This window comes from Ictalurus punctatus, chromosome 1 (assembly GCF_001660625.3).
Source record: "Ictalurus punctatus breed USDA103 chromosome 1, Coco_2.0, whole genome shotgun sequence".
Classification (NCBI taxonomy): domain Eukaryota; kingdom Metazoa; phylum Chordata; class Actinopteri; order Siluriformes; family Ictaluridae; genus Ictalurus; species Ictalurus punctatus.
In genome coordinates, this window is record NC_030416.2 from 13,018,789 (window position 1) to 13,045,025 (window position 26,237).

Sequence of the window (26,237 nt, forward strand, 5' to 3'; positions counted from 1 at the left end):
TTGCATGATTGTTCTAGGTATATTAATATGTAGAATAATCTTGTCGATTGTAAATAGTTTACTTTTTAATATCTGATAAAATGTCCAAACATGATAACCATACAGACAAGCATTTTTTCCCCTCCCTTCTGCCCGATTATATTTTGAAGTGACACACAAGTAGATGCGTCATCGCCGCGGTCTCTAAGGTCGTATCCTAAATAACTCTAGATGTGCTGTATAGGTTACTACAAAGTGTGCAGGCGCAATGTTTTATCCGCCTTAGAGCGCACTTAATATAGGGAGTAGGGCGCCATTTGGGATTCAGCCTAATAGAACAGGAGTTTGGTAAAACGCGGGGAAATTTGGTTTGAGTTGTATCGCGTGATATTAGTTAAGTGGAGTTATATGAAGTTAATGAGCTCGAGCGATGGATAGATATGTTCTTATTGTGGTAATTAATCAGGAAGCGAAGAAAGAAAGCTCATTCAGCGGTAAGAAGTTATCACTAGTTAGACTTCACTGTTTAGCTAGCTAGAAGGCAAGTGATGGCAAGCTGGCTAAGTGAAGATAAACATGAAGAGCAAACTGCTTGTCGCGTGAATGAGCTACAACCTTGTGTTACTGATTTAGTTAGTTTGTTTTTCTGCAATAAATCTATTGCTTTTCAGGGATTGAAGCTGCCAGAAAGGTGTATAACAAGCTAAAAGATATTTGCAGGACTAACAGTACTTCACGGCTTTCTCCATTTCCAGGTAATTAGCTAATATACTATAGTTGTGCGCCCCCTGGCGTTAGTTAGTTGCATTGTTGGTTTTTTTAAAAGTTTGTTTGTTTGTTTGTTTGTTTGTTTGTTTACTTATTCTCCTCTATATTTATTTGTCGTTTGTCTATCATCCATGATGGTTGTAGCATCATGGTACTTTTTTTTTAATAGAGAGGGGAAAAAAGCTAAAACAATGTCTAGTAAATTACACAGGGACTGTTAGTAAAGGCTTATTTCAAGAATATTTTAAATGTGTACAATAATATTTTATTTGATAGAGCCTTAAATAGCTTTTAGGGTTGTTGCGGTTTGAAATTTTCACAGGGTGATTACCCAAGTACACGCGCTCATACACGTCTCGGTATACACGTGCTCGTTCCTTCATCTTTTCTAACTCCTTTATCCTGATCACGTTTGCAGTTCTTCCAGAACAACTCAGCAACACTGAGTAGAGTTTGATGGATTTTACAGGTATTGATAACTAAGTTGGAAAAAACTAAGTTTTTTTTTTTTTTTTTTTTTTTTAATCAAATCAAACCGATTGTTCTTAAAATTGATACTGAATGGAAACATAAAACTCAAAGTAAAAAACTTTATTACAAAATTAAACAATACTCACTGTACCATGAAAATGTACTTTTTTAATTCAATAAATTTTTTTACCTGTTAATAAAGTAAATAAGATATATATTCAAATTGAGCCGAAAAGTAACATTCCAAATAACAAATAAAAAAAAAAGACATCCAAAACAAATAAAAAAACAATGAACACTTCAAATAACACAACAAAATTCATCACCGATTAGTTTTTATTTCACCTCTAGAGGCCGCTCTTGTACTGTATAATGACAGCGGTGTGGATTTTTACCCTGTTCTAGCAATTTGTAAATCAATCGGTCGACCTTTAACACTGAGCACAAGGTGAGAGAATTCAAGTCCATCTTAGAGCACCGTTTACACACACATTCACGACTAGGGGCAATTTAGTGTGACCAGTTGGCCTGCTTGCATATTTTTGCACAGTGGGAGGAAACCGGAGAAGGAAACCCACACAAACACGGGAAGATCATACAAAAAGCTCAAACCCACGACCCTGGAGGATGCAGTGCTTCCCACTACATTACTGTGCTGTGCTGTTCTACATACACCTCATTTTAATTCAATATTTTACCTTTTTAGAAGCGCATCTTGTACCCAAAACCCATGGATGTCACCTCTCTGACAAGTTCTTTTTTTTCCCCTATATTTTGTTGCAAATTCAGCTGCTTGGTTTTGGTTTGTTTTCATTGGGGAGACAATGGAAAAGTGCACAAAACCTCTTTTCCTACAAGATATAATGTAACCTTTACTAACATGTCAATTCGGACAGGATTATTGCCTGGGATTTTGTATTAATCATTTTATAGAAAGTTCGTAAAAATTACTGACGTGACTGGTATAGACAGGGCTAAAATCCTAGAGATATTCTGGTAATACTTACATTATGCCATCTCCCCATGCAAAACTAGTCCAATCCAAATTATATTGTCGTTCTAAACTGAAAAAGAGAGTGGTGGAATGTAGAGGTCGACCGAGTGATCAGTTTTCCCGGTTGATCATAACCGATTGCTGGAACTATCGTTTATTGGAATTAATCCACACCGATAGTTTTTCCCGGTTGCGTCTGTTGCCGGAGCGGCTGAGAAGGGTCCGCAATCTTTATACAGTACGAGAGCGGCCTCTAGAGGTGGAATAAAAAGTATCGCTGACAAATTTTGTTATTTGAAGTGTTTTTTTTGTTTCATTTTGGATGTCTCTATTTTTGTTATTTGGACTGCTACTTTTTGGCTCAGTTTGGATGTAAATCTTATTTGCTTTACTTTATTAATAGGTAACATTAATATTTACATATTTATTTCATTTAAAAAAGTACAGTACATTTTCATGGTACAGTCAGTACTGTTTATTTTTGTAATAAAGTTCAGCAATATTTTACTTTGAGAGTATTTATTTATTTTTTTCATTCAGTATCAATTTTTTCGGTTGAATAATGTGTTATCGTCAGGTACCGCCCAACTTAGTTATCGGTATCAGTAAAATCCGGTATCAGTCCACCTCTAATGGAATGGAAATCAGTATTTTGAAATAGTCAATGGCGAGGTCCGATCCTGAAACAGTGACACTGTAACAACCCTTATAGCTTTCCATTTCTGTACTTTCCATCAGCGCAGGGCTTTTGGTCCAAATTGGCATTATTTATAGACCTACTTTACGATTTTGAACATTGGATTAAATCCATTAAATTTAATGTCCCGTCAAAATGTTAAAAATTATTAGAACTCGTTAAATATAAGAACTTCTAATGGGTTGTGATTTTCACCACTGTAACTAAAAAAAATTAATAAATCACAGACCCCCTAGCCATACCTCACTTTGAGAGCCACTGTAATGCAGTTACCTGCCTGTCTGTGTCTGCCCTCGCACCCTTATCAGTGCGTTTATCTGTCTGTGTGATTCCTTCTTTAGCTTGCTCTCTGAGTGGAACTCCTGCCTTCCCGAAATGGTTCTTCGCTATTCAAGCAACTTGTGGCTCAACACAGGTTAGATTTTCAGCTCATACAACCGAGACTTTTGATAATTCCCCCCCCCCCCGTAATTTAGTATTATAAGGCACTCCCATCCATTCTTAATTCTAAGGTCACAGTTTGTATTTAGAAGCAGCTAATATCTACGGACACTAAGCGATGTTTTAGAATGGAAAGCAGTATGAGAGTGTGGTCTTATAAGATTACAATCCAACATCATGGCTTTCTTTGACATTGTCTGCTTACGTTTTCTAAGACTAAATGGATAAATTGAATTGGGCTGTGGTGCATTCTGAAGTGATCGTGACTATGGCGTGTTCCCTCAGAAGGCTGTGCCCTTCCTACTTCAGTTTGCACTAATGGCTACCGAATAGGCATTTGCATGGAAGGAAACTGCAGTGTAACTGAAATGGTTGTCATTTGGTTAGGGAAACTACTGAAATATACAGTATTTTAATGTGTAAAAGGTGTGTGTTTTAAAAAAAATAAATAAATACAATACTAATACAAATAACTTGGCAAACATGAAGAACATAAAAATAATTGTTTACACAATGGCAGAACAAGTGTATTATGTGGCTGAGAAAACTCTGAAAAATGTCAATCTGTTTTTACATCTGTCTCCTCTCAGTCATGTTCTAGACATGTGCCGAAGACCTCTTCCATCCCCACATCTCAAGTCTGATAGGACTTCAAATATGAAGGAATTCAGTAAACACGCTGCACAGCCAGATACTGTTACTCTGGGCAGAAAATATGTAACTTATAGAAATGTAGAATAAAGACTGGTTTTCCAAGATATTACTGACAAATGGAAAGAAGTTAGGCGCAGTATTATTGATATTCTTCCTGGACGGGTGACGCAATCTGCAATATATAAAGCTTTGAGTTGTTTGAATGGCTGGCTTTACATAAATCAAGTAAATAAACTTTTATGACTTGGTGAGCGAGGTCAGGCAACGCTTTTGGTGAACCACTTTCATATATGTATGTGGTGTTGGATATCCGCAGCAGCTAACTAAGTTAGTAGTTTTCAACTGAAAAGCTCATTACAAAGAAAACATGGCAATGGAAGCACTCTTGATCATTCTCAGAGCAGAAAATCAGTATGACCGATTTCTCATGTTTATAGCGGTGTACGTTGGCTGTCGAGCAGTTTTATCAGGATAAAATGTTCTCACCACCCTTATAAATGAACGCCGCCACGACAGTAGATTCTGGGAGCGTGCTATGAGTACATGGGTGCGAGGCGAGTTCAAGGAGTAAAGAAAATAGTTCCAATGTTGTTGTATTTCACCTACTTGACCACTAGAGCTTTAATCATGACTAATTGTGACTAATGCACCTTTAAGAGGATTATTTCTTTTCAAGTGTATCAAGAATAATGTATCATTTCTTTTTTCTTATAAATTTTATTTGATGTGCCACATGTAGGAATTCTTTATTGGCCATGATGGCCTCAGATTCCTGGTCTTAGCTGACAGGAGTGGAACCTGATGTGGTCTTCTGCTGTTGTAGCCCATCCACAGCAAGGGTTGATGTGTCATGCATTCCGAGATGCTTTTCTGCTCACCACGGTTGTAAAGAGTGATGGTTACTGTAGACTTCCTGTCAGCCGAGACCTGTCTGTTCATTCTCTTCAGAGCTCTCTGATCAGCAAGGTGTTACAGCTTGCAGACTCTCTGTTCGCATGAATTTTTTTGTTTGTTTGGTTTACGCACCTTTCTGTGTAAACTCTGCGACTGTTGTGTGTGAAATTCCCAGGAGATCTGCAGTTTGTGAAATCCTCAAACCAATCTTTCTGGCAGCAAGAACCATGCCATAATCAAAGTCACTGATATCATATTTTTTTTTCTTCATTGTAATGTTTGTTGTGAATACTGCCTGAAGCTATTGACCTGTGTGTGCATGAGTTTTTTTTGCATTGTGCTGTTGCAACATAGTTTCCATAGTTTGGTGTACTTTCACACCCACAATGTTGGCCGGCTGCAACGCTCACACAAGTTGACCATCTTGCACCTGTTTGTGTCTGTCAGTTCTGTAGCTCCGAGTGGGACGAGCTGTGTGTGCAGCACAGTGATGATGACGAGTCTGTGCTTTCTCCTGTGGACAGCTGTGCCAGCGCCCTGCAAGAGCAAGAGGAGCTGAGGCAGCTGTGCGAGATCACCTCGCACCTGGAGTGTGTGCTCGCTATTTCATTTCTCGTTCCATTTCACACACTGCAGAATTCTAAAACGGTGTTTAAAGCTTTGGCTGTTTTCTTCATAGGCTCTTTGAGGATGCGGCGGAATGTCTTCATCAGTTAGCAGACAAACTTCCTCCTCCAGGTAACCACTAATTCGGAATTATTGCCATGTTTATTATTTCAGAGATTGAATGCACTGATTAGTTCTTAGGAAATGATGGTATTAGGTGGTCAAACAGGTTATTATGACAGAACCTGTGTTTTGCAATTCACAGGAAGGTTCCTGTTGGATGTAATCTTGCTGTGTGAGGGCGAGGTAGGAACGAAGGACTTGCTGCCGGTGATCGGCTCCCTGAAGCACATGCAGGCTTGGCAGTCTGCACAGATGACCATCATCACAGAGCATAGTGCAGGGTAACAGATCCACAATCCCATGATTACATTTACTTTAAGGATCATCGCTATCACCTTGAAAACGTGTGATTGTGTATACCGAATAAACGTTTCTGCAGTGGGCGGGAGGGGGGATAGTCAATGCACAAATAATAGTATGATCACATGGTGCTGCTCTTGCAGAAACAGGTCTTTCTACACTTTACACAGAAGACAGAAATAATACCTTTCTGCATATTTGTGCAGAATTATCACTAAACCTTAATATGCCTTTTGTTTATTTGTTCGGCAGCCTGGGGAAAACCACTTCTCATCAGGTTTTCTCGAGCCTGAATGTCAATTAGAAGTAAAGTTATAGCTTTTTAAAGTCTGGTTACCCCTAAAATTTGAATAGGGAGTGTTTCTAATCAGAATTCAGGCACACCGATGGGTTTTTCCAAGACTGCTACACTTTTATTTATTTATTTATTTTTTTCCTTTTTTTTTTTTTTTGTATGAAGTCTGTTATATTAAGTTTAATACTTTGCCACAAAAAAAAAATGAGTTTGTCATTTATAACACTGATAACTACATTTGTATCATTTATTGATACTTTTCTTTTACATACAAGTAGAAACAGTATACGGGAGCAGGAGTGTCAATAAAATGAGGCTTTATTGTTCAGATGGCGTACAGCAGCCTCGTACCTGTCGGGCCGAGTGTGTTCTCCATCTGATGTAGAGACGTGTATCGATGCCTATGAGCTTTGGAGAGGGGGACTGCTGATCCGAGAGAAGAAGGTAAGATGTTCGTCTGCGTTTCGGTGTCCAAATGCTTCTTGGGATATCTTGGTAGACTGCAGAATAAATAGGTGCATGTTTGGCTGCTACTTTCCCATATCTTCACTTTTATCCTTTGCTACTTTGATTTCACATCGTCCACTTCAGTAGACAAGCAGGTGACCCAATGTTCTGGGCCTTCAAGTCCCCATGAACTCATGTTAGCCTTAAGGTTGCCTGTGAGCTAGTGTGCTTGAAAACAATGAGACAGTTTACATTTAGAAGATCTATGCATTCTAAATTAAAGTTTAAAGTCTCTCTGTACCACCAATATGGTCTATAATTTGGATGACCTCATTCTGCACTTCAGCCTCTCATCACATTTTCTGTCCAATCAAATGCTCTCTAGAATCTGAAGTGTCCCGCCCCCAACATTAGAAGGGAAAAAAAAAAGGAAATAATTTACGTACGGTTTAGCCTGGGCTGTGAGGTAAGGTAAACGCTATTGGCTATTTAAAAGATTCATCACAAGCAGTGCTGGGCATACCGTGGATATCAAGAGTCTACACACCCCTGTTTAAATGGCAGGGTTTTGTGATGTAAATTAAAAAATTAAACCAAGCTAAATCAATTTTTTCCACCCTCAATGGTAAATTACAACATATAAAAATGAGGTCAAAAACAAACAAACATTTTAGGGAGAAATAGGAAAAATAAAAGTTACAATAACGTGGTTGCATAAGTGTGCACACCCCTAAACTAATGCCTTGTTGAAGCACCTTTTGATTTTATTACACCACTTAGTCTTTTTTGGGTAAGAGTCGTGTGTGAGAGTCGCATCTTGACTTTGGCAATATTGTCCCACTCTTTCTTGTAAAAAACATTCTAGATCCATCAAATTGTAAGGGCATCTCCTGTGCACAGCCCCGCTTCAGGTCACCTCACTGTCTTTTTTTTTTTTTTTTTTTTGTTGGATTCATGTCTGGGCTCTGGCAAGATCATTCAAAAACATTGATCTTCATTTGGTTAAGCCGTTCTTTTGTTGATTTGGATGAACGTTTTGGGTTATTGTCATGCTGAAAGGTGAAATTCCTTTTCATAGTTAACTTACTGGCAGACACCTGAAGGTTTTGCACTAACCCCCCCCATCCCCCCCACAAAACAAACCTTTTAGAATTGGTTTCATCAAACCACAACATTTTGCCACATGGTTTGGGGTGATTTAGTTAGAGCTTGGATGTTTTTGGGAGAAAGGGCTTCTGTCTAGCCATCATGCACATGCAGAGAGTGATCAGTACTTGGCAGGTATTCCTGCAGCTCCTTTAATGTTGCCGTAGGTGTCTTGGCAGCCTCCCTTGTAAGTTTTTGTCTTGTCCTTTTGTGAATTTTGGAGGGACGTCCTGTTCTTGGTAATGTCACTGTGGTGCTCCATTTTCTCCATTTGTTGAAGATGGCAGTCACGGTGTTCAATCTAATAAAATCTAATATTTTGGTCATTATCATGATTGATACCTCTTGAAGTGAGTCCCTGTATGGGCTTTGTAAGCTCATTGAGGACCATGGCATCAGCGGTCAGATAAAACCAAGAACATGTGAAGAAAATCCTACAGAAACAGCTGATCTTTATTTGGGGTTAATCAGAATAATGTACTTGATGACGGCTGTATGATAATTTAACTGTATGGTTATTGTTACCCCCCCCCCCCCCCCCCCCCCCTAAAATTAAGTGATTGTCTTTCACTTAACTTTTATATATTGTAATTTCACAGCGAGGGTAGGAAAAGTTCTCACATGATCTTTCTTGACTTAATTTTGTAAGTCACAAAACCTGCCCTTTTAACAGGGGTGTGTAGACTTTTTTTTTTTTTATTTTTTTTTTTTATAAATGTATGTTGGGTAAAGGTCATTCGCTGACATCTGGTTGTGTCAGAGCTCTTTGTTACTTCTAAAAAATCTTGGCCCAGTGCAGCTTTGCAGTCTCTGGCAAAGCTCATTAAAGAGCCATGAAACCTCTCTCTTTCAGCTCAAGTCTACCTCTAAATGTTTTTGAAAAATGCAACTTAAATGGGCGTGGTTGGCTGTGCGAAGAAGGGAGGGGGAGTGGGCGTGGCAGGGAAAGGCAGGAGAGGAAGAGGGGGGCGAGCCTTCTGAACACTCACAGTAAAGATGGATAGTGACAAAGTTTGCAGATGAGGCAGAGGACTTCTCTCCTCCTGAATCCCCAGGGCTAAATGGAGACACAATAGATAGCACTGCCCTATCTGTTTAAACCATTAGCCCCTGGCGTGACTATGGAGGAAAACAATAAAACCGGAGGCAGCGCCTGCTCGGAGGCAGTGCTGGAGTGGTAGCTAGCTAATAGGCTCGAGCTTTTCATGAATAAAAGGGGGAAGGCTCTTCCCTTCAACACGGCCTCTCATTGTATAGTTTTGCACGCGACGACCGGTGGAGCTTTAAGCGGTTTAATTAGCTCAAAAGGCAAGTAAAACTGTTAAAAATTAGACACGTACCTCATTTGAAAGGATGGAAAAGTCCTCGGGACTGAGTACCGCATCATCGTGTAGACGCAAACTGCTTTCATGAGCAAGTCTGAAGTCCACCTTTCTCCAGTTCTCATAGCTCTCCAGAATAAACACACTCAAACTCTTACACCACTGAAACGAACACCTGCGACCCATTTGAACGCCTCTCTCATCTACTACATCTGTAGGAAAGCACCATGTGCTGTCATGAATAATTAAGAGACAGCATCTTCTCATAGGATAAGAACACGCAGGATCATGACACACGAGTCACCGACACGTCATCAAAGTACTATAGTACATTGCCATGTCACTGCCTGTGACGTGTGACAGGACGAGATTTTAAACCCGGAAGTAGCGGGAAAAAGCTCAAAATTAACCAGTTTTCTGCTACGATTAAAATTAACGGATGCAAAGATTGTCTTTTATGATGTGTGATAAGAACACCTCTGATAAAATCTCAGAAAATGTATTTTAGTGTTTCATGACGCTTTAAGGTTAATTTGAAAAATCCTTGTGCTCTACGTTGAGTGTTCATCCACCAGAGGGCAGTCATAACACAACCGAAATTGGTGTCTGTAACAACAGATGCTGAATTTTTACCAAATAAAAATTCAGTATCTATTGTGTTTAATGTGTTTAATTGCACAAGTACTATCATGGGTTTATATTAATACCATTGTGTTTTAATATTATGAAGTCTCATGCCACAAGGAAGAATATATGGGCTGTATAAGGCATGCACACATGCAGTATTCCAACAGAGTTTCTGCTTGTTTAAGCAAACACATTATAGTATCTCCTAATATTATAAACATCTCAAAATGGGAAACCATAAGCCACTGTAAAATGCTGAAGGTTGTTGCATTTTTCTAAAAGCGCTAATCTTAAAGCAAGACTTTGTGCCATTTTTCAACTAATTTAACAATACTTATTTTGAAAGGACTGTTAAATCCAGATCAGTTTTGAAAGCATTCTAAATCAGTCAGAGGGTACCGGGTCACAGTTGCCAGTCACAAATATACAGAAGAACAGTTTAACATGATGGAAACCTTTTGAAAATATGTGAAATGAAGGAAAGGTCTGAAGGTCGGTCTTTCAGGCGTTTGTAGACCATGGTATGCAATCTTTTTTTTCCTCCAGCACCACTAGTGTGTAGATACGTTGACATTTAAAAGAAAGCTTAAAGATTTTAATGAAAGATTTTAAGTGGTTTAATGGCACGAACAGCGCTCGGTTTCTAGTGAGAGATTTGCTTTAGGTTGTTGGCAGTTGCTGTTTTGCCTTCATGCGTGCACGTTTTACATAAATACATTATGTGTTAAGACAAACTCGGTTCCAGTTTTGCATTAAAAATGCGAAATTGTGAGTAATGCGAGTGCCATTTCACTAATGGATCTTTTGAGGACGGAGAGAAAGTCTTTAATTTGTGTGATGCTGAGTTCAGGCTGTGAGTCCTAGATTTATACTAAAGTGCATGAGAAATACTGAAGGGGGGAAAAATCATAACATGGTCCAAGTTTACTCTCTAAAAGCAATTCAAGGCATGAAAAATCAGACCATGTCTGATTTAAACATAAAGCATTATGTATTGTATAGAAAATCTTTTGTGTGTGTGTGTGTGTGTGTGTGTGTGTGTGTTCACCTGTGCGCGGCAGTTTGTCTCTGAGCTGCTGTTTGAGGGTTTCAGTTTGAAATGGCAGATCCGAGGTGGCTGGAGCCACACTTTCTTCCCACACTCAGACCCCTGCTGCTTTACAGACCACATGATTCAGCCTGAGGTAAGTGGTCTCCCTTTCTCTTGTTCAGTACTGAAGCCTAACACATTTTCGAACTGCCAACAAGGTCGAATAGAATTTAGTAGCAGATGGGTGTGTATTAACAAATTGTAAACATTTTTCAGGCCAAATACTTATCCCAGGTTTTTTCATCGACAGACTGTAAAGGTCTAGTTGCTGAAAATTATGTTATACGATACTAACATACTAACTAGCTACTAACATTACTAAATGGTGACGTGAGCCGCATTTTAATGCTCAACCATAAATGATTAGTTTATGGATATAAATAAGATGTTTGGAAGTGATTAGAAATGTGCTGCTTCATGTTAGCATTTTTAACAGTTCCTTTTGAATTTGAAGCAGAGAGAATAAACCTGTAATTTCTCTGACCATTCTGTTTTTGTCTCTTTTTTTTCTTTTTCTTTTTCTTCTTTTTTTCTCTCCATTTCCTTCATAAGTTTATTGTCTCTGCTACAGTACTTGTTTATTTTTTTCAAGTCCACCAGTTAATGAACCTCCATAACCTATACTTTCAAAAAAGCCTCTGAGAATAGAGGGCTGAAATTGAAGGCAATGTATTAAATACAACCCCAATTCCCAAAAAAAAAGTTGGGATGCTGTGTAAAATGTAAATAAAAACAGAATGCAACGATTTTGCAAATCTCATAAACCCATAATATTATTCACAATAGAACATGGAAAACATGTCAAATGTCTATACTGAGGACCATTTTAAGGGAAAAAAAATAAGGTCATTTTGAATTTGATGGTCACAACATGTCTCAAAAAAGTTGGGACAGGGCAACAAAAGGCTGGAAAAGTAAGTGTTGCTAATTAGGTTAATTAGCAACAGGTCAGTAGCATGATTGGGTATAAAAAGAGTATCTTAGAAAGGCTGAGTCTGTCAGAAGTAAAGATGGGATGGAATCTGGGTGGAAATGCACGTAGCTCTAAAACCTGTATATATCTCTCGGCATTCAAATTTCCTCGGTTTAAACATTTGACATTTCTATGTTCTGTTGTGAATAACAAATGTTATTTACGTTGTCCACAGTGTCTCAACATTTTTGGAATTGGGGTTGTAAGATAACAGTTCACATTTGTTTTCTCAAACAGAGCGTTAAAATGTGTGTGGAAATAATCCTGCACAATTTGCAACCTCATAAACGCGAGTTATCTTTTTGCTGCTCTTTTTCATCCCTCGTACATATGCAACTTTATCTTCATTTGTTTTTATCTGCTTCTTTTTGACCTCTCATTCATGTGGAAGCTTTTCCTCTCCTCCCTCTATCTTTTGGTCTGCTTGCTATCTCTGTCATTCTCTTGTTTTCATTCTCTTCACTGGTCTCTCATCAAACCCCCCCCCCCCCCCCCCGCACAAAAGCGAGTGTGCAATGTAGCAGTAATGAGTTTTTCCTCTGTGGATGAATCAGCGGGGCCGCAGCCTCTGAAGGAGCAGATTGCGCCCCATGGGCTGTTTACCTAGGGTTCGCCTTGTGCGTGCAAGATTTACTGCCCCCTCGCTGATTAGTGCCATTAACTTCCTCTGCTGCTCCCACCATCTTTATGAGCATTATTAGTGCAACAGGCATTAAAATGTAATTCTTCCATGTATCTCTGTGTTTACGAGTTTGAGGCATTACCTTCCATATGCCGCTGAGATCACAGCGTACGAGATGGTTTCATACAGAGAGAGGAGAGAGCAGGCATGCTTTTGAATTTGGCTCAAGCAGTTCCACAAATTATATACAATGGCACTTCAGTTTGATGAAATCTGAAAAGAGAGCGTGTTCTTCTGTAATCTGGTTTTCTTTCTGAAATAAACCTTAATTTCAATAGTATAATGGTATGAGATGTAGCTATAGGTGGAACATTACAAGCTATTTGCTATAATTCAGTTATATTGTTATGGTCTCTGTATTTCCATGGTTTAATTTAACAGATTTTTTTCTGCCCCGTACTTGCTACAGTTTTCAGTCTGCAGTCACACTGGTGCATTTGGATGAAGCATTTTCAATATTTACTACTATTATCTGTTAATAGTCTTGCATTTCAAAAAAAAAAAAAAAAAAATAATTCGGTTCTCCTAACATTCAATAGGCACTTTAATAGGAACACCTGTACCCCTGCTCATTCTTGAAATTATCCCAACAGCCAATCATGTGGTAGCAGTGTAATGCATACAATCATACAGGTACATGTGAAAGAGCTTCAGTTAATGTTCACAAACAACAGAACGGGGTGGGGGTATGTGATCTCGGTGATTTTGACCGTCGAATGGCTGTTGGTATGAGACTGGCCGGTCTGAGTATTTCAGAAACTGTAGATCTCCTGTGATTTTCGTTCACAACAGTCTCTATTACATTGAATGGCGCATAAAGCAAATATAGGTGTTCTATAGGTGGACGCACTTTGTGGATGAGAAATGTCAGAGGAGAATGGCTGGATGGTTTGAGCTGACCAAAGTCGACAATAACTCGAATAACCAAGTCGAAAAGCATCTCAGCATATGCGACACGTCGAACCGTGGCATTTGTTAGATGCCCTTTTCGACAGTGACTTACAGAAGTGCTTCCACATGAGGTTCCTCCCCTGATCTCACCTGACCAGTTTTGCTATATAGCCTCAGATTCCTGTTCTTGGGTGACAGGAGTGGACTCTGTTTCTGATGTGAACTGAAGCTCTTGACCTGTAATTGTATCGAGTTACCTTTTTATGCATTGCGTGGTGTCACATGATTGATTGATTTGATTGATTGATTGGATAACTGCATGAATGGTGTTGCATCATGTCTCTTCGTTTCAGCATTATTATGCATTTACCCAGTTATCCATGTTTGTGTTTCCTTCCAGAAATGCTGAGCAATGTTTGTTTCTCACATTTGAAATCAGCTTATCTTCACTTTTCCCCTGCCTACAGCATCAGTTTTTGGATCTAAATCAGGGTTTATTGAGAAATGAAGCCAATACTAGCTTATTAAACCCATCGAACTGCATGAACGTGTAGACTGACACTTTTGGGGAATTCAGCAGTACAGACAGCACACAGGAGGAGATGGAGGACCACCTCTGAGAGCCAGCCGACACTGAAGCAGACACTGAAGAACATCAATCACTGCGTTTCTAGTTTCATAACCTGCCACATTCAGTATCACTTTCTTTTGTCAGCCGGTTTCATGTTTGACAAAACTGGTTTCCTCAGTCTTTATCTTGCACATTCTTCAGCCTATTCTATTCCTGTGGGAATTTCTCCCTGTGTTTGCAATAAAGCTTTACCTGTAAAAGAACACCCCCCTACATTAATAACTAATCCATGACAAAATTTATGATGCTACATTTGTCTCCCACACAGGTGTTTCACTATTACCAGCCAGTGCTGGAGCTGATTCAGTTGGTTCGAATCGCAGATCTCCCAGTGATTCTTCTTTCCAGCACCGAGTTTGAGCTGTATCCTTTATCAGCCTAGCCAAGGCGTCTTTTTCAAAATATGTTGTATGTCTAGTTTTTCTTTTTAGCTGTTCTTAGAGATGAAGGCCTTATTTATTTGTTTATTTGTTTGTTTATTTATTTATTTATTTTTAAACTGCTTTTTATGTTTATGCTGTACTCTATATAGTAGTATGCGGTGTTTTTAATCAGACATCTGTTTTTAAGTCAAAGTGTCTATTGGAAATGGTTAAGAATGCACAATGTCACACCAGTTCATTTCTCTTCAAAAAATGTTTACTCTCTGAGCTGACCATAACTCATTTTCAGAACAAAACACAAACATTGTGAGTAATCCTGTTCATTTATCTAGCCACTTTCAATAAGACACTTTCTCTGCTAGAGTCAGTCGTCGTCCAGATACAGCTTTTCATTTTTATTGTGTCCTAGCATTGCGATATTCTGTCAGCGTTTCTCTTGACTTGTACGTCCAGTGCGTTGTCCAGCAAATCCGCCAAAGCCAAGCTTCTTTTAGAGCAGCTCAGAGCTCTACGTGGACAGGTAACGCGCACAAATATATACACACAGGCCCCCCCCCCCCCCCCTCCCAATCCAGCTTGTTATTCTGCATTATAAAATGTAGCAATGTGTGGCAAAGGACTGCTTTTTGGTCACAAAAGACCATCATAACATCCTGCAGAATCTGTGTGTGTGCTCATGTGTTGTGTGTGTTCTTCATTTCTGTGGCAGGTTGGGGCTCTGTTCTCACTTTCCTGTGTGGTGAGCGTCGAAGCTTTTCCTCCAGCCTCCCAGCTCAGTGCCTCCAAATGGAGGGATTTTGTGGCCAAGTGCCCGAAAGTCTTCTCTGGTACGACCATCCAGGCTTCACTTGAAAAGAAACGGCATGTTACTAAACAATAGTTAATGCACATCTTACACATATTCTTATCTTGCACCTGCACCTTGTACATTCGGAATAGCTAAACATTTACTTGGTACTTAATTTACATCCTGATTGAGTCCAGATTGAAATCATTCAGCGTGTTTCTGCAGTCTAAAGTGGTCTGTTTTTAAAACAGAAATAACCCGTACCAGATCAGTCATACAGTACATGCAATCATAAATTATATTCCATTAACTCACACCCACAACTTCCTAATCACAATGGTGCTATTGTAGCTCTCCTGCTGGGTGAGCAGTGTAATTGAATGCAGAGTGGAGTTATAATTGAACCTATATATTATTGTAAAATGCTGTGATTTACATATTACTGAAACAAAATGTACATATATTCCAGCAATTATTGATCATGCAACATGGTGGATCTGAATAAATGCTTCTGGACGGTCTGATTCTGATAAACACTCCTCTCTCAGCTCCAGATGTCAAGGTGAAAGGAGAGAAAGGCCACTATCTTCTCTTGGTTCAGGGGGCAGAGACTGGCAGTTGCAGAGCACGGCTGATACACTCTGCCAATCAGATTAATGGTGCCGTTGCTCTGGCAACGATCAGCAGCCTTGTACAGGAAAACGTTTCATTATCCTCAGGTAAGATTGTCAGTTTTATGCATGGTTAAACATACACCGATCAGCCATAACATTAAAACCACTGATGGGTGGACGTGAATAACGTTGATTATCTCGTTACAATGACACCTGTCAACAGGTGAGATATATATTAGGCAGCAAGTGAACAGTAAGTTCTTGAACCTGATGCATTGGAAACAGGAGAAATGGGCAATCGTAAGGATCTGAGCGACTTTGACAAAGGGAAAATTGTGACCGCTAGACGACTGAGTCAGAGCATCAACAAAACAGCAGGTCTTGTGGGGTGTTCCCAGTGGCTAGTACCTACCAAAAATGGTCCAAGGAGGGACAACCAGTGAACAGTGACTGGGTCATGGGCACGAAAGGCTCAGATCAGTCAGAGTGTCCATGCTGACCCCTGTCCACTGCCAAAAGTGCCTACAATGGACACGTGAGCATCAGAACTGGACCATGGGGCAATGGAAGAAGGTGGCCTGGTCTGATGAATTATGTTTTCTTTTACATCATGTGGACAGCCAGGTGCGTGAGCGTCACTTACCTGGGGAAGAGATGCTACCAGGGTGCACTACAGGAAGAAGATGAGTTGGTGGAGGAGTGTGCACACTATAGCATCAGATTCCTGTTCTTGCTGACAGGAGAGGAATCCAATGTGATCTGCTGCTGTTGCAGTATTGGGCCAATACCAGTTTTAAAAAAAAAAAAAAAAAAAAGGTGTCTCAGGTATCAGAGAAAGCCTATTGGATATCGGATCCTTATTGGAATTGGATTTGGAAAAGAAATGTACTTTTGGCACTGGAAAAATCTACATCTAAAGAGACCTGATTGTTTTTTGTTTTGTTAGGATTGTTTTTGTTTTTTTTTAGTCATATTTCTATATTATACATTTATTTTATTTATGTTTACAATGCTAGTGATTTTTGTGTGACAGATTTGAACTGTGCTTCATTTATAAAAAAAAAAAAAAAAAAAAAAAATCAAGGTTAGTGGTTATTAAAGAAAATGATAATGGATGGGGCTCAGTATCAGAAAAGAAAGTGTTATTGTCATCTTTAGTTGTAGCCCATGTTTGACCTGTTGTACATTCTCAGAAGGTTTTCTGCTCACCACGGGTATAAAGTTCCTGTCAGCTCGAGCCGGTCTAGCCATTCTCTTCTGACTGTCCTCATCTGCAAGGTGTTTCTTCTCGCAGGACTGTTACCCATGGAATACATTTTTGTTTTTTGCATCTAAAGACGTGTGTGTGTGTGTGTGTGTGTGTGTGTGTGTGTGTGTGTGTGTGTGTGTGTGTGTGAGAATCCCAGGAGATCAGCAGTTTCCAAAATATTCAGACGTTTTACACCAGAAACTGTCAGACACTGAGATCAGGTTTTTCCCCACATTTTGATGTTTATTGTGAAGATTGATTGAAGCTCTTAACCTGTACTGGCATACTTGTATTCACTGAGATGCTGCCACATCATAGGCTGATCGGAGTATTGAAATCCTGTTGCTGCATAAACCCATAAATTAGTCCTTGTGCAAACAATTGTCTGGAGGAATCCATGCAACCAAAGTCAGTGACTGGGTGAGGAGCGGATTCAGTACATCAGAGAATCAACCAAGACGCCACTTATGCAATCAATTCATTTACGTCTTATTTGTAAATAATTTATCAAAGTTATGTATAGATTTCTTCTTCAGTATTATGGGCTATTTATGATGCATAATGGATTAAGGCCGTTTCAGTTTCAGGTTGTAAGAGTACAAAATGTGGCAAAGTTCATGCGGGGTCAATACATCCGCATAGCATTGTTGTGAAGTGGTTAGTTGCTTTTCATTCTTTATGCTGCAGCACTCGCATCATTTCAGCATGCCTTCTCATTAAAGCTGGATTAAACGCCCTCCACAGTCCTATCAAATCCCATTGCACCTGAGGCCAGCTGGACCTTAGCGCATACATGGGAAGAAGGAAAATAACCCACCTCCCCACACTGCTGTTTCCACACAGCGCAAAAACCTATTTTCATGCCGTGCGCTCAACATTGATTTCTACTTGTAAAGTTTAGGAGATGATGTATTGACTACATGACTTGCACTTGTCTTTCTCCAACACTCGGATACAGTGAGATGGCTGTAGCGTCCTGTTGCGAAAGAGAGCCAGTGTTGCACTGCCGATTTCATCAGCCCTTGTTGTTAAGTTCTCTGCTAATCCATGCTTTAAACGAATAATACATGAATAAATGGGAGAAGGGAAAAAACAATCCCAAACCTTATCTAGTCTTTGTTGAGCATTTCTTCAGTGGGACTATCTGAACGTCTAAAGTAGTGCCTGTAGTAGAAGGTTGAAAAGATCACCATATTGAATTGTCTGACTTAAAAATGCCTTTAGTACATGTGTGCATTATTTCTTCATCGAGTATAGTTTTATGCGCAGTGCGATGGCAGTGCAGTGGTTTGGTGTTCACTACAGCACTTAATAGCTCTTTGTGCTCTTGATTTGTGTTAGATCGCTGATGGAGACGTTTGTCGAGGTAAATTACCGTTCTGTTCCTCAGTGGAGGCGTGGGTTTGCTCATACTTTCCTACTGTAATCAGGAGATTGTGCCAAGCCACAAACGCTACTGTAATCATTTAAAGGAAATCACAGTGTTTCTAGATTTAGAATTTTTTATATGAATTGAGATTTTTTTTTGCATCTCAGACGTACGGAACAAAACAGGATATCGTTATCAGGTTTTCTGTTTCTGTTCTCTCTATCTCACGCTCGCTCTCTCTCTGTCTCCACACTCTCTCTCACTCTCACACACACACACTCTTGCTCTGTTTGTGATAGCTGGTGATGATTCATCCCATATAAGGGTGTTGATAAATTAGAAAAGTCCTTTTTTTATACTTCGTTGTAAAGAAGTCTGAGCTTTCTGGGGAAAACCAGTCTATTGTTCATTCTAAATAAAATGTACTCCTTTACATCTCAGACCTTGTTATGATAAAGGACAAATGAACATCCCCAATACATTTTAAGCAATACTGTAGTTCTGACTCTAGTATTGACTTTGAGAAATAAGGCAGAAGTACCACCTTTTTCCTGCTAAGAGAGATGTGTACACACACACACTGGCATAACCACACTGACACAGTGACGTCTTCCTTTTGCAAGAGAAACAGTGTTATTGATTGGGTCATATCAAGAGAGATGTAGCTTTTCAGATGGTTGTATATTATCTTTAAGCACCCACAGTTCATTCACATGTTTTTTTTTGGTCAATGTATAATGAATTCAAAGCACAGAATTGCTCCTTAACTTCCACAGATATAGTTGAGTCCTTGCAGAATCTGCAAAATGTTCATTAAAATTGCCTTTCTAGTATTATTATTATTATTATTATTATTATTATTTTGTCTTTCAGGAAACATGTAAATATCTTAACTACCTTCTTTAAACAAAATAACAATTCACTCCGATCATCCTGTTCAAAAGTCCCCCCACCCTTAATGTAGTGTGTTGCCTTCTTGAGCATACTGTGAGTGGTGAATGTTTGCACTTTTTATAATAGTTGTGTATGCGTCCCTCAGTTGTCCTCAGTGAAAAAAGATGGATCTGAACATCATATAGTCACTGATGGAAAGGGGTCAAATATGCAGAATATGCTGGTAAAGCAAAGAATGTGCAGGACCTGGAGGATTTTTCTGAGGAACATTGGGTAGTTTGACTGCTCAGGACAAACAAGGGACCTGGTTCATTTGTGTAAATTCAGTTATTATTGTGTCTTGTGGACTATATGTAAACATCTGTTATGTGAAATAGCTTATTCAGGGCAGAAATAATAAAAAAAAAAATGCAATTTTTATGATCCCTCATATATTTTAATTATCAACATTTTGCAGATTCTGCAATGTGTCTGTAAACTTATGACCTCAAGTGTATTAAATTATATGTTGATTGAGTTTTTAACTAACACAATGTTGCTTTACTGTTACTTTGCTATTACTCATAACCAATGAGTATTTGTTACCAAGAACATTCCTGGACTATATTAATCTCCAGTTTTTCCTTGCAGGCATCTTTCCTCCCTGCCTTGGTCATATCTGAAATGACAGTTGTGAACTCTCAGCCAGGAGTCAGGAGCTAGACAGGTTCATTGAAAGTGTGCAGGACAAACTAGCTTCTGCTGTGAATTTGGCTGTGAGAAGGCGATAGTGATGGTTCTGAACTCCATTAACCTCTCACCCTCTCAACAGGCACCAAGGTTGCTGATTGGCTGCACTCTCTGCCCCCTCTCTGTGGAGACGACCTCTTGCGGAGAGAGAGGAGGCTGGCCAGGGTCCAGCACCAGGTCGTCCAGGAATGCGCCCGTAAGTGGTTACCTGGGCAACCGGAGACCGCTTGCATGAACTCTTACTTGTTCACATGGAATTTTCAGTGAAACGATTGCGAATAGACACTAACACACACACTCGCACACACCTGAGTACTTGCTTAAAATGAGTACCCTATGGATATGTTAAACGGAGTTTTGTTTCTCAGCCATTGCTGGTGTAATTGTATAGACTTTGACATAAAGATTGATTTGTTACACAGCACAGGAGTTATTGAATTTGTTGTATTGATTACTGTTAGAGAGTTGTAAGCTTCTTAGGCGTCCTTTTAAGTTCATGTGGCGTTAAAGGATATACCTGTTGTCATAAATCATTTAAAGAAATTTCAGCAAGGATGAAGCAATAAGCCTGGGCCTGGATCATGTTATCTATGTTTGAGGAGGTAGGGAGTTGTATGATGGATGGATGGTAGAATGTGATGCACCTCTCTGTATAAACAGGAAGAAGAGAGGAGGCACAGAAGCCTGCAGCTGTGCCGCTAAATGACCTGAGAGTACTGCTGCGTCTGGCCAGAGAGCAGTACCTAAAGATGCAAAATGCCACGCAGCCCAGAGTATCATGTGTACCAGTGGAGGAGGAGAACCACACTTCTGTTACAGGAGGTAATCATCTTCACACTGCATGCGTTAAACCAACACTGAAGAATGATCTGCCCTTATGTTTGTGTTTTCAGTTTTCAAGCTGTCTGATTTTGACATCTATTGTGGTGTTCTGTAGCAGATGTTAAGCACACGCCCCACTCAGAATGGCCAGAGAGAAGTGTTCTGCGCAACTATGAAAACACGCAGAAGATCCTGCACAAAAACAGGTAAATCTTCATCCTTCTCTCGTCATCATGTCAATGAACATTCTGGCATGACGTTTGTGTTCGCTACGCTGTTTGTAATGTCATGTCGTATCTGTATTTCTCCGCCTCAGCGTTTTGCAGTCCACAAACGCAAATTTTAATTGGCATGTTCATTACGGTCATCCCCAGGAGCTGTTTTAGTCCTATATAAACATCATTTACTGAAGGAAACCTTGTCCTGGAAGCTACTGTGGCACTGCTGTAAGAGACCAAAAAGGGCATGTTTACATCCAATATATCAGTGGGTAGTTTTTCCATTTATCCTGGAGTGTTTTGTTCAGTTCAGTAGAGGCCAATCCATGTTCATCAAATGAACATTACACACAATAATTCAAAATTTTCACTTGACTCATACAAGAGATGATTAGTTTACTCTCATTAGAACTGCTTTTTTGAGTAATAACATTTCTCTTTAATATCTTTTTTTTTTTTTAATTTGTGCTCAGTCCACAGGGACGTGCTGTTTCCTTGGGGTTTAAATACGAGATTGCACAGATGTACAACTACTTTTTCATTCATTACAGTGGGTTAAACCAATTAACTTTTGGATTTGATCCCTTTGATTTGAAAATGGAAGTCCAAATGCACAAACTTAAGAATATAAAGGAATTGCATTTTTTTTCCCTGTATGGAGGAATGAACTAAAGATCTCTCAAATTCTCTCCAACTAGACTCAGTCCTGTTATTCTCTTAATTGTAATGAAATCAGAAATGACTCTGATACTTGCCCTCAAGTTCCTTTCAACACACTTAACATGGCTTGACTCTATAGTATACAGTTATAGAAGAGAAATGATTTATATTCACACTACCTGGTGTCACCGAGGAGAGGATGGGTTCCCTTTTGAGTCTGGTTCCTCTCAAGGTGTCTTCCGCTTGTTGTTTCAGGGAGTTTTTCCTTGCCACTGGTTCCTGTAAAGCTGCGTTGTGACAATATCCATTGTTAAAAGCATTTTATAAATCGAATTGAATTGTAAGGGTGCAGAAAATATTGGACCCAGGCTTTTGCAAGAAAAATGCATTTGGGGAGGTGGAAAAAAAACAAAACAAAACTTGTTTAAATAAAACTTTATTTATATTCATTTTTCGCTTATTTGTTTGGTGCCAATAATTATGTACAGCACAGCATTACTACATGCGAGTTGTGATAGACAGGATGGAGTTACAAGTGTTGTAGAAGCCCATAGAGACTGCTTTTACTTCTAAGCAGTAAAAGGTCATGGAAAAAGCAGAAGGAGGTGTAAAAATAGCAAGGAGACTATTTTCTACTTTTATACTTTGCCTGCAAGTATTCTTACTGTGCTTACTAATTTGTCGCTCTTCATCTGACTGGCACTTGAGTTCTACTTACGTGATCACATAAAAGCAAACTTGCTTTAGTTTATGGGTAGAGCTGTGTTTATTTTCTGCTACTGTGACTGTGTGCAGGTTTTGCAAGTTGATTAACTATGTGGCCGGAATAAATAAGCATGAATGCAAATTCTGAACAAAGATACAAGTGAGGGAACGTTTATCCTTGCTACCTAGCTATTGGACACGTGTATGAATTGAGCTTTATCGTTATTTAAGACATCCCAAAAATCTGCGAGAAAACACTTGGTAGTGTTTTTGTGTCGGTTGTGGCCTGTACAGAGCGGATCTTCTTACAACCTCTGCAGGTCTAGCCTCTTCAGCAGTGGCTCTTCAGACTGTCTCATGGGCCCTAAAGATGGCCAGAAGAGTGTTTGTGCACCACTTGATGCACGAGAACTGCTTAAGCACTTCACTGCTGACGGGCTACCAAGTGGAGAACTACAACCGCTCCCTGTCCTCAGAGGGTAAGTCCCAAATAAACAAAGACTGAGACATGATGAATATCACACTGCTTAGGAGCGGTGATAATTGGGTAGTGGAGGTGGAGCACTACTACTCTAGAGTCCAACTCTCAGTTTGGAAACCAAACTGCAATGCTCCTGAACATGATAATGTATGATGTAGCTTTCAGTGGTCACTTTAGAAATAAGCTAAGGTTCTGTATGTCATTGAAGAAAAATTAATGACGCCTCTGTAACTGCTGTATGCCTGTGGTTTAACACGGTGTCACGACCAATTTGTCATTATTCCAATAATCCAGTAAGGCTAAAGGTTGAAGAAAGTTCCTAATTAGGAATGTAAAAAGTAAGACGGCTCCACGGGATATATGATCATTACATGTAATTGACTATTAGAACCCGATGAACACAGTTTGGGGTCATTTTTGCACTCCGTCATTAGTTTCATAACTCAGTATCTGCTTATCTGTTGAAGAAAGTTTAATAAGCTTTTGTTTTTCACTGATCTTATTCCCACATTTTTGTTTCTGTCTGAATGAGTGAACAGACATCAACAGTGTCAGATTTGTCAAAATGTCTGGCAAAATAATGTTTGTTGTTTTGTTTTTGTTTTTACAGCTAAAAATACACTACTTTATATTTACAGTGTATTATGTATTTGTTATATATATATATATATATATATATATATGATAGATTTTTTGTTTAACAAGTTGGTAAAGTGTGAATTTGCCATGTGAAAACTGATGCACAAGCTCTGCTAGATTAATAGTGTGTCAAGATACAGGAGAGACTTACAGAGTGCTCAAAAAGATCAAAATTAGCTCTGATATTTCTTTGAGGCATCTGTTATGCACTTGAATTATGGCACCATATGGAGTCCATTTCACACCTAACAAATTAAGTAAATAACAATCAGTTTAGCAACAGGTAATAAAAAGTCAGAAAAAAGTACGGCTCGTGCCTTGTTTGTTATCAGAGAACTTGGGCAATCAGTGTGAAACCAAAGGGTGACAATCAGTGCAAAATAATTCCATCTCACAATCATTACTATCATCAAAGTGAGTGTATTCCAAGATTAGACTCTGACCACTTCTAAAAGGATATGTGAACTGAGATCACAAGGTTTCAAGTGCGTTTCGCATAAAATACTGTTTATAGTAGATACTAATCAAATAACTGCATATACATTCATGAAGCACTTTATTAGGAACACTATACTAATACTGGGTAGGGCCTCCCTTTGCTCTCAAAACAGCCTCGATTCTTCATGGCATGGATTATACAAGATGATGGAAACATTCCTTTGAGATTCTGATCCATGTTGACATGATTACATCACACAATTCCTGCAGATTTTTCAGCTGCACTTTCATGCTGTGAATCTCCCGTTCTACCACATCCCAAAGCTGTTCTACTGGATTCAGATCCGGTGACTGGGAAGAACACTGAAGAACATTGAACTCATTGTCATGTTCATGAAACCAGTTTGAGACGACTTTTACTTTGTGACATGGTGCATTATCATGCTGGAATTAGCCATTAGAAGATAGTAAATTGTGGCCATGAAGGGAAGCACCTGGTCAGAAACAATACTCAAATACATTGTGGCATTCAAGCGATGATTAGTTGGTATTAACGGGCCCAAAGTCTGCCAAGAAAACATTCCCCACACCATTACACCACCTCCACCAGCCTGGACTGTTGACACAAGGCAGGTTGGGTCCATGGATTCATGCTCTTGGTGCCAAATTCTGACCCCATTATCTGTGTGCCTCAGCTGAAATCAAGATTCATCAGACTAGGCTATGTTTTTCCAGTCGTCACCTGTCCAGTTTGCTGAGTCTGTACCCACTGCAGCCTCAGCTTTCTGTTCGTGGCTGACAGAAGTGGAACCCGACGTGGTCGTCTGCTGTTGTAGTCCATCTGCCTCAATGGTTGATGCGTTGTGCATTCTGAGATGCTTTTCTACTCACCACAATTGTACACAGTGGTTATCTGAGTTACGGTAGCATTTACTCAGTACTCCAACCAGCCTGTCGTGCCATGGTCAGAATCACTGTGATCACATTTTCCCCCCCTCATTCTGATGGTTGATGCGAACATGACCCGAAGCTGCTGGCCCGTATCTGCATGATTTTATGCATTGCACTGCTGTCACATGATTGGCTGATTAGATAATTGTGTGAATGAGTAGGTGTCCTGGTGTTCCTAATAAAGTGCTCGGTGAGTGTATGTGTAGCTGTTGTCCTCCTGGGATCGGGGGGGGATATGGCATTTATGCAAATGATTTCAATGTTAGAAGGGTCATAATTAATGCAGAGAAAAATGCTCACGAATAGGCTAGGTTTCTAAAGGTTAAGACCTTTTGCTGAACCCATTATATAAATTCCTGTCTAACTAGCTTTCTAGATTGGTGTATCTCAGGCAGATGGCATGGCAGCACAAAATGTACCACAACTAGACTAATCTGTTCTTGCTCTATAAGTCAGAAGGATTCAGCAGGCACCTTTAAAACATCCACTTAATGCCTCCATCTGGCTGCCTGCATACTCGCTTCTCTCATCACATTTTATGGCCCCTTCGCCCGCCGCTCTGCCTTTTGTCGTCGTTTCCTTAACGGACTGTCGATGTACAATTACAATCAATTACTCGGGATTCACAAAGCCTTTGCTGTAAGTGACTCTTATATAAGTGTTTCATGTCTTTGCATTAGGCTACATTAGCTGGAGTTGACAAAGTCTGAATGAGATACCTTCTACTTTGTTGATGTTTTCTTACAATGTGTGTAGGGACAATGCGTTCCAGCTGTCGCCTGATCTCACTCCCAGAAAAGTGACCAGGCTCCAGTTCAGGCAAGCAGCCAGCGCCCACTACCACGGCATAGAGTGAGTGTAAACCCATGGTTGTAGCATCATCAGCCATTCACTCACTTCATTCAGCAGTCTTTTATCCCCCCCTAATCCTAAACCGCGCGCATTTGCGCAGGTTTTGCTTGGACGAGCGGAAGGCTCTGGAGAGAGACTGCGGATTTGCACGCCTGCAGTCGCGGCTAATCCGCTTCGAGACCCAGACTACGTGCTGTAAGGAGCCGTGTCCGGTGCCGCTGGCTCTGAGCCCTATGCCCGCGCCTACTCCCTCACCCTCTGAACCAGGCAGCGTACCAGATGGAGAAGCTGCACAGAATGAACCACCTCGTCTCAAACGCCACGCCCATGAACCAGATCCACGCGCACACCAGCAGAAAAGGTCAGAGTTTTCAGCATGGATCACTCTCTTAAATCATGAATTAATCACAGTGAT

The 26,237-nt window shown here is 39.8% G+C and overlaps 1 protein-coding gene across 4 annotated transcripts in view; it reads left to right on the forward strand.

Moving 5' to 3' along the window:
* Positions 1-214: 214 nt before the first annotated feature.
* The window catches only part of mtbp (MDM2 binding protein), a 31,369-nt gene continuing 5,346 nt past the window's right edge, over positions 215-26,237 (forward strand). For 2 of the 4 annotated variants that reach the window (XM_017471074.3, XM_017471071.3), the window contains exons 1-18: positions 220-473; positions 651-734; positions 3,251-3,324; positions 5,346-5,488; positions 5,578-5,636; positions 5,770-5,908; positions 6,552-6,666; positions 10,826-10,948; positions 14,300-14,394; positions 14,868-14,934; positions 15,124-15,241; positions 15,750-15,920; positions 20,139-20,252; positions 20,717-20,878; positions 20,994-21,084; positions 22,782-22,940; positions 25,727-25,822; positions 25,923-26,183. In XM_017471074.3, coding sequence (XP_017326563.1) covers positions 410-473; positions 651-734; positions 3,251-3,324; positions 5,346-5,488; positions 5,578-5,636; positions 5,770-5,908; positions 6,552-6,666; positions 10,826-10,948; positions 14,300-14,394; positions 14,868-14,934; positions 15,124-15,241; positions 15,750-15,920; positions 20,139-20,252; positions 20,717-20,878; positions 20,994-21,084; positions 22,782-22,940; positions 25,727-25,822; positions 25,923-26,183 — 2,135 coding nt within the window. In that variant the 5' untranslated portion in view covers positions 220-409. Of the gene's footprint in view, positions 474-650; positions 735-3,250; positions 3,325-5,345; positions 5,489-5,577; positions 5,637-5,769; positions 5,909-6,551; positions 6,667-10,825; positions 10,949-14,299; positions 14,395-14,867; positions 14,935-15,123; positions 15,242-15,749; positions 15,921-20,138; positions 20,253-20,716; positions 20,879-20,993; positions 21,085-22,781; positions 22,941-25,726; positions 25,823-25,922; positions 26,184-26,237 lie in introns of all 4 variants that reach the window. The other 2 variants (XM_017471082.3, XM_017471090.3) reach the window with 2 other exon arrangements.